The 16,276-nt window shown below is 37.8% G+C and overlaps 1 protein-coding gene across 1 annotated transcript in view; it reads left to right on the plus strand.

The window, feature by feature from the left end:
• Nucleotides 1-16,276, plus strand: part of NUP205 (nucleoporin 205) — an 82,691-nt gene that overhangs the window by 54,268 nt on the left and 12,147 nt on the right. Inside the window, exons 32-38 of the mRNA XM_007466585.1 lie at nucleotides 2,302-2,450; nucleotides 3,377-3,568; nucleotides 4,449-4,570; nucleotides 6,301-6,439; nucleotides 8,664-8,790; nucleotides 14,027-14,103; nucleotides 16,125-16,253. Coding sequence (XP_007466647.1) covers nucleotides 2,302-2,450; nucleotides 3,377-3,568; nucleotides 4,449-4,570; nucleotides 6,301-6,439; nucleotides 8,664-8,790; nucleotides 14,027-14,103; nucleotides 16,125-16,253 — 935 coding nt within the window. The remainder of the gene's footprint in view (nucleotides 1-2,301; nucleotides 2,451-3,376; nucleotides 3,569-4,448; nucleotides 4,571-6,300; nucleotides 6,440-8,663; nucleotides 8,791-14,026; nucleotides 14,104-16,124; nucleotides 16,254-16,276) is intronic.

Raw genomic sequence — 16,276 nt, forward strand, 5'->3', positions numbered from 1 at the left:
GTTCTCTGTTGCAACTACTCAACTCTGCCATTATTGTGCAAAAGAAGCCAGAGACGTATGCTATGTTGCATTAAAATTTTATTTACAAAAACAAGTGGGAGATCACGTTTTGCCCATGAGCCTTAGTTTGCCAACCCCAAGTATAAATTACAAGTTTTATAAGAGTTAAGAAGAGAAAGGAAATTAAGAGTTCTGCTGGACTCTTCTGGTGGGGTTGCAGTTACATAAGAATGTTTGAACTAAGGAATTCATGGCTAAAAAATGTTAAACCTATAAAGTATTGGCTTTCAGACTTTTGTCCAAAGCCTTTATTCATATAATTTTGTGGCAATCCTATGCGTAAAACAGAAGAGAAGATGCCATACCTCCTCAGGCTGGGTTCCTGAAAACCCACCCACCATGGTACCCTACCCTGAGAGCATCTGGTGGCATCCCTGGAGCAAAGTTTCTAAACTTGCCTTTAAGCTGCCAATCAATCAGTAATTAATATTTGAGCTTCTACTATGTGCTAGACACTGTGCTAAATTCTGGAGAAACAGTGGTAGACAAGACAGAATCCCGTTGTTAATAAGCTTACATTCGATGTGAGGAGACAGAGATACAAGCATGGAAACTAAAAAATAGCATAATTTGAGTAAATCTGATAAATAAGTACTGTGGAAAAGATAAAATAGTACTGTGATATATTGTGTGTGGGGTGGGAGGAGGAGGGAAGCTGGATGTAGTTGAGGAAGTGATATTTGATAGAGGCTGGAATGATGAAGAGGAGGCAGTCATGCTAAGATCTGGGGAAGGATATAAAGAACAGCTAGTGCAAAGATCCTGAGACTGAAGGAAGTGCTGAATTTGAGGGCTAGTGTGGCGGCAGCGTTGGGGTGGAGGTGGAGAGTGGAGGTAGGTAAAATAGAAGTAGATGGGGCCAGGTGACAGAAGGAAGTGACACGGTTGAGAAAATAATCTTATACCCTGCTTTGACACTATTGGAAATTAACTATGACTAAAATAAAATCAGAGTGGTGGTAAAGATATTTTAGGGAAAAAATAAACAAAACAACCAAACAAAATAAAAAAAAACAAACTGAAGGTTTGACTGCTGCAAACTTTATAGTGGAATATAGGCCACCTTGTGTGTACTTTTTTTTGCGGTACGTGGCCCTCTCACTGTTGTGGCCTCTCCCGTTGCGGAGCACAGGCTCTGGACGCACAGGCTCAGCGGCCATGGCTCACGGGCCCAGCCGCTCCGCGGCATGTGGGAACTTCCCAGACCAGGGCACAAACCTGTGTCCCCTGGATCGGCAGGCGGACTCTCAAACGCTGCGCCACCAGGGAAGCCCTTGTGTGTTATTTTTATTTTTCATGGTTCAACCTGCTTTGTTTTGTCCTCCATTTTGATCACCCTGTCTTGAGAATCTTTCCTCAGTTTAAAAACTGCTACCATTGACATATATACACTACCAAATGTAAAATAGTTAGCTAGTGGGAAGCAGCCGCATAGCACAGGGAGATCAGCTCGATGCTTTGTGACCACCTAGAGCGGTGGGATAGGGAGGGTGGGAGGGAGACGCAAGAGGGAGGGGATATGGGGTTATATGTATACGTATAGCTGATTCACTTTGTTATACGGCAGCAACTAACACACCAGTGTAAAGCAATTATACTCCAATAAAGATGTTAAAAAAAAGAAACTGCTACCATGTGCTAGTTGGGGAAAAGTCATAAGATTAGTTTCAAATACAGATTATTGCTTTATGTAGTGTATTTATGAAACTTTTCTAAAAGGTTTACAGGAATCTATGTAAAGCATATGATCCTATCTTTAATTATCAGTGTTCCTTGAATTAAATTTAATTATCTTCATAATGAGTATACCTTTTCTTTTTAATTAATATTTCAATTAAAAATATAAAAGAATAAAATATCTGTTTTTTGGAAGCAGATCTTTGTCTACTTTGTACCTGCTCCTTTGTAGCCAAATTCTCATAGATCTCAATAAAAGATAAAACCAGATTGATTAGTGGAATAAATACAGGAATGTTTCTCCTGGGGTTTCATAATTCATTTTGATTTCTTTAAGGATAGTTTATCCTTTTCCTAATACCATTGTTATCTCAGTGTATATGCGTGGAATAGTGCATTGTGTTCTTAAAGTTTACCTGCCTAGACTCATTGGTTGATGGGTCTTTGTGTGCAGGCAATAATGGAAGGATTTTTCTGTTATCGTCATGTATGAGGTGTAATTACTCAGTTACCAAACTGCTTTTTGCTGGAGTGTTTTATATGTCTTCTATTGTAACCCTTTAGCCAAGAAAACCATGTGGGAAAGGCTGACCGCCCCTGAAGATGTGTTTAGTAAATTACAGCGAGAAAACATAGCCATCATTGAGAGCTATGGTGCTGCCCTCATGGAAGTGGTCTGTCGAGATGCTTGTGATGGTCATGAGATTGGAAGGGTACAGTAACTGCTGCTTAGTATTATAATTGGATAGATATTTTGACTTATTAAGGCATAAACTGGATCAGCTTTTCAAATGTATGTTATATATTGGGAATTATTTTCTGTAATATATTTTAGTGAATTTACTATAATTTGGAATTTCTGTTTTGTTCATTCATATGTTTTGTTTACTTACGTTCAGAATCCTTTATTAGTTCAGACTGTACCCTCAGAATAATCTTTTTGCTAATTTTGAGATTTGCCTTAACACTGGTAGAAATTAACCAGCAGAGATGCTGGTTAATCCAGATCTTGGCATAAGAGAATGCTGGATACGTAGCTTTTATACTGAATGTATCATTCTCTGCTTTTTCAAGGAGTATTTGCATTTATATGTCTTTAAAATATTATGTCATACTGGTGATAATACAGTGAGAAGATAATTCCCTGCTGGTGGAAAATTACATAGCATTTGAATCATGTAGTATGCTCTCAATTATGTTAAAAAAAATATTTGGGAAGACATAGAACAAAGTAATCTGTGTTTCTCAGATAATATATTTTCTGTATAGTTTTCTGTTTTCTACAAGGAGCATGTGAAACTTTACAGTTAGAGGGGGGAAAAGCTATTTTTAGAAATCCCTTTCCTCCAGCCAGTAATGTTTAGATTTTGCTAAAATATATTTAATGCCATTATTTTAATGTGTTAGGTTTTGTTTCAGAAATATAACTTTACCCTGAAATTTTTTCTTTTATTAATAAATCAAGATTCTGGATACATACATACATTTTTCTCAAAAAAAAAAAAAAAGAGAGAATTGTATTGCAGGCAACCATTCTCCTTGTAAGAAAACTTTTACACATTTCCAGATAAAGGGAGTTACTGTTGTTGATTTTGGTAGCCATCTCCACATTTTGGATTTTGATCTGTTCTTCCATCAGATGCTGGCACTGGCTCTACTTGATCGGATTGTCTCCGTAGATAAGCAGCAGCAGTGGCTTCTGTATCTTTCTAACAGTGGCTATTTGAAGGTGCTTGTGGACAGCTTGGTAGAAGATGACCGTACTTTGCAGAGCTTACTCACTCCACAGCCTCCCCTTTTAAAAGCCCTTTATACCTACGAATCCAAAATGGTAAGGCTTTATATTCACTTGAACTTAGATCAACAGGTCACTTCCTTTTGAGGTTAAGGATATATTAAAGAAAATTAACATGGCCTACATTTTGCATGTTTCTATCACACAAACTGTAATCATTTCTAAGGAGTTTTAAATCTGGGGACATGTGCTAGAACTGTATCTTCTGAGCATGCCAAAGTTGAGTTGAAATGATCGTGAGAGGGTTAGTTGGGTACTGAGACTGCTGCTTACTCACTTCGATTGCTGGTGGTGGCAAAGCCACATGACACCCAGTGGTCTATGAGGAGAAGAGTGAGCAAAAAATGTCCTTCGGCAACGAAAATCAGACTGTTAGTTGCCTGTTGAAATTCCAATGTAGATGTGCTGGATTTTTCAGTACAGTATATATAATTCATTTCCTTTCCTCCAAATCTGTTTTAATTTGTTTCCTCCTGCTTAAAAATACCACAAATGTCACAATAAGAGAAGCACTAAAGTCTTAGATTCTTCATTAATTCTGTTTTCCTTCCTTCCTTCATTCGTTTATTCAACAAGTATTTATTAAATATCTGTTATATGCCAGGTATGGCACTAGGTAGTAGAGATACAGCTGTGAGCAAAACAATCTTCCCTGCCCTCCGTAAGCCCACATATGATGATTTAGTTGAATGCTTAATCCATGCAAGGCGTATGTAGCACTTCAGATACGCTGTGTCATTTACTCCTCATAAAAATCCTATGGTTAAGGTGGTATATAATATGCCCCTTCCTAGCTAGCTCAGAATTTCTCTTCACCAGTGATTACAGATCAGAAATGTGCTATGAGAAAGTCTCATTTTAATGTGAGACCCTTGGCTCTGATCTCTGTACTGATGATTTTTGTTTCATAACTTAGGCATTTCTCACAAGAGTGGCCAAGATACAACAGGGCGCTTTAGAGTTGCTGAGGTCTGGGGTGATTGTGAGGCTGGCACAATGCCAAGTCTATGACATGCGCCCAGAAATGGACCCACAGGGGTAAGCATCCATATTAATTTCTTTTTTTCTCATTTTTGAATTTTTTATTCATTTTTTTATACAGCAGGTTCTTATTAGTCATCTGTTTTATACACATCAGTGTATACATGTCAATCCCAATTGCCCAGTTCATCACACCACCATCCCCACCCCCTGCCGCTTTTTTTGAAGTTACCAGTAAAGGATTATTAAGGAAAAAAAAAAACTTCAACCATAATTTTGCCGTTTATAATTCTGTTGGAGCAGTACTCTCATCTTGATGGTTTTGTTTGGTCATATACCCCTGCCATTAACTAATAAATGAAAGTTGCTAATAAGGGTAAAAGTGGGTAGGGACCTAGTGCTTTCCATTTTAGAGCAGTAACGTAAGAGGGAAACGGGAGAGCATTTTGTTAGACGTTTTTCTTCCCAACTTTATTGTTCTGTTTAGTAGAAGTACATGTTTTCAGTTATACTGGTCTTTTTTTTTTTTTTTTTTTTTTTTTTGCGATACACAGGCCTCTCACTGTTGTGGCCTTTCCCGTTGCGGAGCACAGGCTCTTGAGCGCAGGCTCAGCGGCCATGGCTCACGGGCCCAGCTGCTCCGCGGCATGTGGGATCTTCCCAGACCGGGGCACGAACCCGTGTCCCCTGCATCGGCAGGCGGCCTCTCAACCACTGCACCACCAGGGAAGCCCTATACTGGTCTTTTAAAGTATTGTAATGAAATTATAATTTTTTGTGGATTTTCTTTTCTTGATGACTTGAATAGTATTTTATATTGTTCTCATTTTAACATTTTACCAACTGCTTGTTAATTTGAAAGCTTCAAGTGAAATTATTTTAAGTTTCAAACTTTCTAGCAGATTTCTCAGTTGAGTTTGAATATGAATTTTTTCTTTTTTGTCTACATGGCTGCAGCATTGTTAGGGCCTATAGCATACCCTCCTACTGTTAAATAACATTTAGGTCAGTTTGAGTAATTTTCCTCAAAAGATCCATTGCCAAATTGTATGTTTGAGTTTTTCAGGCTTAACTATAGAAATATTTTACTTCTAGAAAAGAAAATTTTTTTTAGTATAACTTTCTAAGATTTTAAACACTAGAGTTATTACTTTCACCTTAGGTGAAGAGGATTGAGTAAATCGTATTCCTCAGTTCATGGCACATTATTATTGCCTGTCTTTGGAAAGCCTTTCTGTTATTTCTTTTTATTTCCATATTCTGCTTTCATTCTCTTCTCTTCAACAGGCAACCATTTTTTTGTTCAAAAATTTAAATAGAAATATTTACAATAAATAATAGTTTATTAATACAGTGTTCTGAGACCTCATCTTAAAGGTTAAGTGATTTTACAATCTCATTTTAATTTTTAAAATCTTGTTTTATTTTATATAATGGACAATGTAGATTCATTTTTGGCTTTGGGTGTACAAGAGGGAAATTTGGGGAGAGTAACTTTTGTTTCTGTCTGTTTCTCACACATAGTCTGTGGCCCAAGGGAACATTTAGAGTAGAATGAGTATGTTTGGGGAATTTTAGCACTGTCTTTTCAAATTTATGCAATTATTCTTTATGAAGATTTTTAAAATTTCAGATAACTGTTTTCACTAACTGTACCTCTGGGATACAGAGTCCTCATTAGTAGCTTCACATCTTAATTAGCCACCTGTGATTGCCGTGGAGATGGTCGGGGACTGTTTTAACTGTTGGACTGTTGCTCTCTCCTTGTTCACTGGATGCAAATCAAGCATGTTTGGCCTGAGAGATGCCCCAGTGTTCATCCCTAGTCCAGTGGACCGGTACCGCCAGATTCTGCTTCCAGCTCTCCGCTTGTGCCAGGTCATCCTCACGTCTAGTATGGCCCAGCACTTGCAGGCAGCAGGGCAGGTAAGAGGAATCCTTAGTGTAGAAATCATCCAGTGCAAAATCTTTATTTTACAAATGCAGAAGCCCTAGGCATAGAACGCTTAATGTGAATTTACCTTAATCGTTCTGTTTGTGGCAGAGCTGGGTATTGAAAATAGACCCCTTGCACTTTGCTCTGAACTTTATCGGTCTGTTTTTGTACTCTTGTTTGAATGAAACGCCACAGCTAATTAATACAATAGTGAGATAGAAGGCAAGAGACCTAAATTTGTTGTTTTGCAAAAGGAAGCAGTTATTGTGATAGAAATAAGCTGGCTTCTAAAATGTAATTTAACCAGGTATTTATTAGAGAATGCTGTTCCTTTATTAGACCTTGCAGAAAATACAAAAGATAGATGATGATGCCACATTTAGTTGTGATAGTTAAAGAATGAGTAATTTAAATAAGTGAGTTTCTAATAAAATATTTTTCCTTCAGACACCATAAATTAGTTTTATTTTCATTGCTTTTCAGTGAAATCTTCAAAAATATGTTTGTTTCTTAGACTAATAATGCAATATACAATTTAACCTTTCACTGATTAATTAGGCTTATCACTAAGAATCTGCAGTTTTTTACTGTGTTGCTCTATTATTATGATACCCTCAGGAATTAGGACACATCCTAATAATTTATGGTGATTTTATCTGCTTTCCCTGCCATCAGTCTTCAGGCATACCTTCCCAGGATAGAATGCTGCTGTTTCTAGTGTGCTACCTGATTTTATATTGCATTAGTCTAAGTGACATTCTACCCCTTTCATATGCGGCCTTTGAGTCAGTTCTTTAACACTCAAAAACTTTGTCTTCTAGTTTCTCGAGATTAAGGTTTTTTAGTAGAAGTGGGACATTGTGATACAAGGCCAGTCTTATACTAAGCATAGTGGAATTACCTGAGTAGCTTCTTTAAAAAATACAGATTACTGAGTTTCATGTCGAACAATGATGGGCTGAGGCCAGGAATCTGTATTAAAAAATAAAAGGGGGGCTTCCCTGGTGGCGCAGTGGTTGAGAGTCTGCCTGCCGATGCAGGGGGCTCGGGTTCGTGCCCTGGTCTGGGAGGATCCCACGTGCCGCGGAGTGGCTGGGCCCGTGAGCCATGGCCGCTGGGCCTGCGCATCCGGAGCCTGTGCTCCGCAACGGGAGAGGCTGCAACAGTGAGAGGCCCACGTACTGCAAAAAAAAATAAAAGGGGCACAGTTCCTGAGAGATTCAAATGTTCAGCCAGTTGTGGTGTAGTCTCTGCCTTCAGGGAATCTATAATCTAGTTAAGATGTTTGTGAAAATGAGTAGAGTCTTCTATGATGGTACACTGTAAAATGCTAAGCTGAAAGGGCAGAGTTTAGAGGTCAAGATTTGTATCTCATTTATTTTCATCATATCAAAAGGAGAGTTAGACAAAAGCTTTTTTGTGATTGTCCCCATGTCACACTAGTCAGACTTTCACAGAGCAAACTTGAATTAAGTCATTTTTTAAAAATAAATTTATTTATTTATTTATTTTTGGCTGCATTGGGTCTTCGTTGCTGTGCGCAGGCTTTCTCTAGTTGCGGCGAGTGGGGTCTACGTTATTGCAGTGTGTGGGCTTCTCATTGCAGTGGCTTCTCGTTGCAGAGCACGGGCTCTAGGCGCATGGGCTTCAGCAGTTGTGGCACGTGGGCTCAGTATTTGTGGCTCGTGGGCCCTAGAGCGCAGGCTCAGTAGTTGTGGCGCACGGGCTTAGTCGCTCTGCAGCATGTGGGATCTTCCCAGACCAGGGCTCAAACTCGTGTCCCCTGCATTGGCAGGCGGATTCTTAACTACTGAGTCACCAAGGAAGTCCCAGTAAGTCATTTTTGAACACACTCATTTTAAATTCATGTTCCAGTTCCATTTAGACAAAAATAAAAAAAAATAGGGGTCAAATAATAGTTTTCATACAGTAGTTCCAAGTTATATTATACTCTTCTATAGTAGCTTCTAAGTGTATTAATTCTCTAAACTTTGAAATAATCCTTATCTTTAGCTTTCTTATGAAATTTAGTTAGATGTTTGCTTCTTGAAGAAATAAACTACATAAGTGCAAAAGACAACTGCTTATCTAATATTCTTCATTACATTAAATTACTTGCTTCAATGTTATTAAACAGATGGATATAAATTTATAATACAATTTTCTACTCTTCCACCTCTGTTTTTCCATTTCCCCTCCTTTTCTTCGACTTAGGTGTTGCAGTTTCTCATTTCTCATTCTGATACCATACAAGCAATCCTGCGCTGTCAGGATGTTAGTGCTGGGTCTTTGCAGGAATTGGCTCTGCTGACAGGAATTATAAGTAAAGCAGCACTTCCTGGTGAGTTGATTATGTTGAATGAATTTTTACCAGTGCTTTACAGACTGACAAACACTTAATAGAATGAGGTTATTATTACTTTGCAGCTATATATGACTTATTTGAGATTGGAACTAACAGAGTTAACTGCCTTAAAAAAAAAATTAGTTATTTTATTTTTGGCTGCGTTGGGTCATAGTCGTGGCACGCGGGATCTTTGTTGCGGTACGTGGGATCCTCTGCTGCGGCACGCGGGCTTGCCCAGTTGCCCCGCGGCATGTGGGATCTTAGTTCCCCGACCAGGGACTGAAGCTGCGTCCCCTGCATTGGGATGTGGATTTTTAACCACTGGACCACCAGGGAAGTCCCCTTAACTGCCTTTATATGAAGTAATATGTTTATAAAAGTGATATATGGTCAGTATAAAAAATTCAAAAAGTTCAAGAAAATAATTAACACTCAAATCCCACTATCTAGAAATTATCAAATGTTAACATTGATAAGTAGCTTTTCAAACATTGCTCTATGTATATGTATGTATTGGTCGGGGGGAGGGGCGGTGGAGAGAAACAGACATACAGAGGTAATTTATGAGAATGGGATACCTTTTACATTCAGTTTTAGAAAACAACGATTTAATTTTAAATGAACTTTACAGATGAAAAACTAATTGAAGAGAAACTGAAGACATTGATGAATTCCAGACAAATGTTTCTTTACTACAAGTGTACAAGAGATATTAGTTCTTAAAAAATCACTATGATTAAGAAGAAAAAAAGATTATGATAAACTACTAAGATATTTTGGTCATTAAAAAAATTTTTTTTCTACATATAAATTTTAGACAGGGGGCTTCCCTGGTGGTGCAGTGGTTGAGAGTCCGCCTGCCAATGCAGGGGACACGGGTTCGGGCCCCGGTCCGGGAGGATCCCACGTGCCGCGGAGCGGCTGGGCCCGTGAGCCATGGCCGCTGAGCCTGCGCGTCTGGAGTCTGTTCTCCGCAATGGGAGAGGCCACAACAGTGAGAGACCCAGTATGGCAAAAAAAAAAAAAAAAAAAAATTTAGACAGAATCAACTAACTCCTGATGTGAAAGATGAAGTAATGAGTTATTTTACACTTCTTCCACCCTCATGTTGTTTGCTTGTGTTATTTTTACTTTGTCAAGTAAATATCATTTATATTCAGTCTTGTAACCATAATAACTTCAGCTATTTAGTTTTACTTGTATATTTACATGGATTCACAGAAAAACACCAATTCTTTTTTTTCCTCCTATAGCTTCACCATTTCTGAGTTCTTTCTTTTGATTTATCTCTTGGTGTTTTTAATTTGTATTGAGGTCCCCTCCCCTAAGAAAAAGTATATAATCTTCCCTGAACTCTCTAATGTTTACAAACATCTAAAGGTTGCCTATATTCTTGAATGAAAGCATGGCCTACTATTAATAATAATGTCATATTTTTTTACAAATGAGGAAACTGAGGCACAGAGAGGTTAACTTGTCCAAAGTCACACAAATAATACTGTAGTGTTTTTCATGCAGTGTGGCTTCTGAGTCTGTGTGCTTAACTACTAGCCTATACTACCTCCATCTTTATATTGCTGTGGAGAAGTCTGAGGCCAACTTCTCATTCTGCTCCAACACCCGCAATATTTTTTCCTCTCTGGGCATGCCTCAGTGCCTGAGCCCTTTGTGTTGGGAGGAGAGAGTTTGGAAGGGCAGAGTGCAGTGCATATTAAGGTACTTAGAGCCTGTGCTCATTCTGAGGAGATCCCAGGGTCAATTCTACCCAGCCTTGGAGTGTCTTAGTCCTGTGTGCTTATTATGTTCATTTTCCCACTTCATTCCAGTGTCCTGAGATGATACCAAGACAGGCCACCCTTGTCTTTACTAAGGTCCCATAGTGCTATGTAGTGGTTCTTCTCCAAATGGTTTTTACCTTGGTTTCTCCTAATTACTAGTTCTCCTAATTACTTAATTTACTTAATCACCCGAATGTGCTTCTTCGCAAATTGTGGGGTCTCCATGAGAATTTGCAAGAGTTTGTTGGTTTATCTTCTTTTCTCTGTACTGCTTCTGAGGGCTGGGATGAGGGTCATGAGTTGAATTATGCTACTTACTCCCCTGGAATTTTCTTCATCTCCCCCCACCCTTTTTTTTTCCTTAAGCACCACCATGCTTTAGTATTTATGGCGTAAGTTGGCCCCTTTCCCTTTTTGGTGAATTTCATTTATTTGTAGGTTGATTATAGAAGGACATTCTGTGATACTACTTCATTCTGCCATCTTAATCCAAGAAGTCCTGAGTTAGTACAGAGAGAATTTACCTTCTATCAGATCCTTTGGCAAGGTGATTTTATTGATGAATTTTCCTTTCGTTACTTTTTTTTTTTTTTTTGCGGTACGCGGGCCTCTCACCGTTGTGGCCTCTCCCGTTGTGGAGCACAGGCTCCGGACGCACAGGCTCAGCGGCCATGGCTCACGGGTCCAGCCGCTCCACGGCATGTGGGATCTTCCCGGACTGGGGCATGAACCCGTGTCCCCTGCATCGGCAGACGGACTCTCAACCACTGCGCCACCAGGGAAGCCCCCTTTCGTTACTTTCTGTTTTTGTTTTTGTTTTTGCGGTACGCGGGCCTCTCACTGTTGTGGCCTCTCCCGTTGCGGAGCACAGGCTCCGGACGCGCAGGCTCAGCGGCCATGACTCACGGGCCGAGCCGCTCCACGGCATGAGGGATCTTCCCGGACCGGGGCACGAACCCGTGTCCCCTGCATCGGCAGGCGGACTCTCAACCACTGCGCCACCAGGGAAGTCCCCTTTCATTACTTTTTAAAAATACTTGAAATATTCTGTATTTTACTAATAGCAGCATTTAACCCTGTCACTGTATTAAAATTATCTTCAGAAAGGCACAGTTTATTTTAACATGCTCATGGTATATTCAAACAAAATAAAACAATAAAGCACCCTGACCAGCAATTCCTGCTTCCTAAAAAGAACCAATTATCAATTTATACTTTGTTTTTCTAGCAGTTTCTCTGCACATGGTGTAAAAATTTTTTCCTCCCTACACAAATGAAATACCATACACACTGCTCTGTAAAGTTTTCCCCACATTATGTCTTGGGGATTTTTTCTCATCGGCATGTATAGTTCCTACTTGACTCTTTAATTGGTGGAATAGTTTTCCAGTTGCGAGGTGGTTACCCAGACCCGTATGACACGTAGACTGTTTCTGATCTTTTTAAAAATGTCAAACAGTGTGGCATTTAATAACTTTGTGCGTGTGTGTGTGTGTATACGTATACATATACATTTTTGTATATTTGAGCTGGTAGGCTTGGCAGTGCTTTGTCAGATATAAGTATACATATATATATTTACTTATTTATTTATTTATTTATACATATATACCATTACATACGTGTGTGTATATATATACACACACACACTTTAAAATAATTTTAAAAGATAATGCCAAATACCTCCTAATTTTTTAAAATAACTTTAAAAAATAATTTATACTCCTCTTAACCCTACTCTACCCAGTTCAGCCCTTGATTACATATGGTTTTGTATTATCCTGTAATTTTACTATATGGTTTTGTCTTAAATGCTTAGCCCAGTACCAGATATGTTGTACCTCCTCAACTACTTATCATCAGGTTAATTTTTTATCTGTGACCCACAGATATTCTGTAAAGTGTTTTGGAGTTGAGGATGATATATATGGTCCACAGCACTCAGGTGGCATGTAGCAGAAAGATCTTAAGAATCTGAGAATTGAACTTCCCTGGTGGTCCAGTGGTTAAGACTGTGCTTCCACTGCAGGGGACACGGGTTCGATCCTTGATTGGGGAAGCTCCGCATGCCACTCGGTGCTGCCAAAAGAAAAAAGAATCTGAGAATTGCTAGTTTTTTAAAATAGAGGAAGCAGTTGGTGTGCAGGAGGAATGAAAGAACTGGGGAATAGCAACATAGGTTGCAAAGATCAGAAAGGTTAAGGACAAACAGGAAAAAGCCAAAGTTCCACGGTAGTGTTAAGTACAAACTCCAGCTTTCAAGGGGTTAAGATGGAAAAGGCAGGCATAAGAATCACAAGCAACAAATGGAGAAAAAAATATTTCAAGAATTTGATATTAACCAGGGTTTTACTTGGTTTTGTTTTGTTTTGGAGTACAAGGGAGACCTGAACACAATTTTAGATAGTGTGGAAAAATCCTCTGTGGTAGGGTAAATTTTAGAAAGTAATTAAATAAAGTGATTCTGGGAGCCTGCTCCCCGTGGAGGTGGAGGTGGGAAAGGGAAAGGAGCTAGTGGAGCAATGAGGTGCAGGTGAGGTAACAAGCCAGCATGTGCCAAGTGATATGAGTATTTTCTGTAGGTTTGTGTAGAGGTTGATGGGCTGAGAAATCTAAAAGGAGGAAGGCTTGTCATTATAAGGAGCAAAGGATAAGGTTATGGGTTATGTGCTATGGCGTGTATGCTTGGAAGTAAGAAATGGATTAAAGGGATTGTGAAAACACATGGATAGTTAAGGTGTCTGGGACAGGATCAGCTGAGTTCTCCTCATGGCTACAGTCATAGAACAAAGAAATAAACCAGTCGAGAGAATGACCCATGGGTTTGCTTGGAGGGCTCAATAGAAATAAAGGGAGTCCATGGTACTATAAAAGGTTGATCAGCTTTAGGGATTTCGTAATGTGTCCAAACTGAGAAATTGAATGGCAACTTTTTTGTGTATGTGTAAACTGTACTTTGCCTAAGGGAAAAGAAAAAAAATCAAATGGTACAATACATAGATGAGATAAAAGAAAAAAAATGCATTTCATTTTTAGTGTTTTATATTCTGAACTGTTACATGAGAAAGTAATTTACTGCTGAGTTTAGAAAATTTTAACTTTTATGTTTATAAATAAAAAGTAGGTTTTTCTCAAAAACTTTGAAGTGCCTTTTTGAATTACTGATTCAGTCTAGATTTAGCTTGCATATGACTGAATATGTGGTGTGGTACACTTACATATTTTGTGGTGGTACATAATCTTTGTAAAGTTCTATTTCTCAAACCTCCTTCATGGCAGAGTCTGTGTGTATTTATGCATATATATATATAAATATATATATTTATACATATATAAATATATATATGTATACATATATAAATATAAAATAGTAAAACTACCATTCCTGGTTTTTTAATGTTTTTAATTTTTTGATTATAACACTACATTTAAAAGCATTCCAAATTTTATAGGTATACTAAGTGAACTTGATGTTGATGTTAATGAAGGATCTCTAATGGAGCTACAGGGACATATTGGAAGATTCCAGGTAACTGATTTTTTCTTACTTCTTTTTTATTTTTATTTTTTAAATTAAAAAAATTATTTTTACTTCTTTAAAGAGCAGCTGTAAGACTTGTAACAAAATGCAACAGTCCTCTCACTGATCCTCCCCATTCTGCTCCCTGAATTTGGGTAAACCCAGCAACAGTTTTAATTGATTCTTTTGTATCCCTAAATAATATGCTTTTGTTACTACTTCTTGATTTTCCAATTTTAAAAGTCATCTGTTGACCTTCCATCGAGAAGGATGAGAATTTAGATCTCTTTACTCCTGTTCTTCTGTCATACAGTATGTACCTCTCTTGTAACGTGTCCCCACCCCCAACTCTAATCGTATCATAATTTCGATTAGATTAATATTTAGTGTTATATTATTATTACTATGAAATGTCATTTATGAATAAGCCATGGATGGACCATATTTTACTTTTCTATACAACATTGTTTTTCCTAGAGTAAGTGTTTCTTTTTTTTATTTGCTTGGTTTTATGTACTTATTTCTAATTTATTCCCAAACTCTCCTCCAGTTATGTAATCTCTTTTCAATATATTCAAACAGAGTAGATAGCTTATCAATTAGATATTTTATCACAGTCTTTCTGGGAGCCTCCTGGCCCGCTTTGATTTAAGCACCTTCACTTTTTTTTGGCTGCAGAAGAATTATATTTATATTCCATTATTTTTGATACAGTAATTTTCTTAAACAGTCCTCTTTTCATGAGCTGTTTTTCAAGTTTCCAAAAGAAAAATGCTGCCATCAGCATAATTGTTATCACTGGGTGCATGGGTATACAAGTAGTACATTTTGAGTCATTGTCAAATAGCACTCCAGAAAGGCTTGTACTCTCTCTAACCAAGCCAAAATACTCTGTTTTGTTTTGTTTTTTTAAGCCTTCTAACTTTTTTCATTGGTGGGGAGAAAAAAATATTTTTGATGCATCTTTCATAAGGTAGCCTCTGGAAATGTGTTAGTGCATCTGTTTTTGTCTGTAAGAATAGCAAACAGCCAGTTTTAAGATTTAAAAAGAGTATTTTGACAAATTAAATTTACATTATAATCTCCTTAGTATGTTTTGCCTTGTCCATACTTATTATTTAAACTAAGATCAGTTTAAGTTAGATATTATATAATATATATGGATGTATATATGTAGGAGTGAGTGTGTGTATGTGTAATACCAATGTTTTAAATGTGTTTTTATTGTGCACTTACTATGTGCAGAACACTGTACTAAGCACTTTAAATACAATTCAATGTCTCAGGTAATCCTAACAATAATCTTATAAGGTAGGAATTGCTATTATCACTCTAGAAATATGAACACAGAGGCTTGAGGAAGTTAAGTAACTTGTCCCAGGACATATAGCAAAAAGTCATGAACCTGTAATTGGAACCCACATCTCTGATTCTGGACATACTGCCAATTTTGCAAAGCTTGTCCTTTCCCACTGAGAACCTTAGGAACAATAATATTCTCAGGTGAAAAGTACCAACATTTCAAACAAATGAGCTTTGTGATTTATCTGCCAAGGTTTCTTCTGTGTTCCCAACTCCTTTTTGAAGTCCCCAGAAGCAGCCGCAGGAGTTAGAGCCTTTAAATTTGAGCCTTAGTAGACAAAATTATCACGAATCTGCTTCTGTTTGCCATCTCATTTTGCTTCTCATTTTTTATTGATTAGTATTTATTTAATGGGAATCTACTAAGGAATTATTTGGTGTGATACAAAAAATCTTTGGCAAGCACTTAGATTTTAGTGGGGGTTAACTGCTAAAAGAATTAATATTCTTTTAATGAGTTGTCTGCCAAGTAAATACATTTGCAGAAAGGTAAATTTTAATATTGCTAACTTTAGTTGAGTCAGTTAGAAGTAAGAAATTAGATGTTTTAAAGAGTGATTTCACTCCCCACTGAGTTTTTCTTTTTTATCTCCCTCAAGAAAGATAGGTCACTAACTTTAAACATATACAACTAGATATGAACAGGAAAGTATCTTTTCTTTCCTTAGCGCCAGTGCTTAGGACTACTAAGTCGCTTTGGTGGCTCCGACAGACTGCGTCAGTTTAAATTTCAAGATGATAATGTGGAGGGGGATAGAGTGAGCAAGAAAGATGAGATCGAACTGGCTATGCAGCAGGTAAGAGGAGTGAGAGTTGTGTA

The sequence above is a fragment of the Lipotes vexillifer genome, unplaced genomic scaffold, assembly GCF_000442215.2.
Source record: "Lipotes vexillifer unplaced genomic scaffold, Lipotes_vexillifer_v1.1 scaffold71, whole genome shotgun sequence".
Lineage (NCBI taxonomy): Eukaryota > Metazoa > Chordata > Mammalia > Artiodactyla > Lipotidae > Lipotes > Lipotes vexillifer.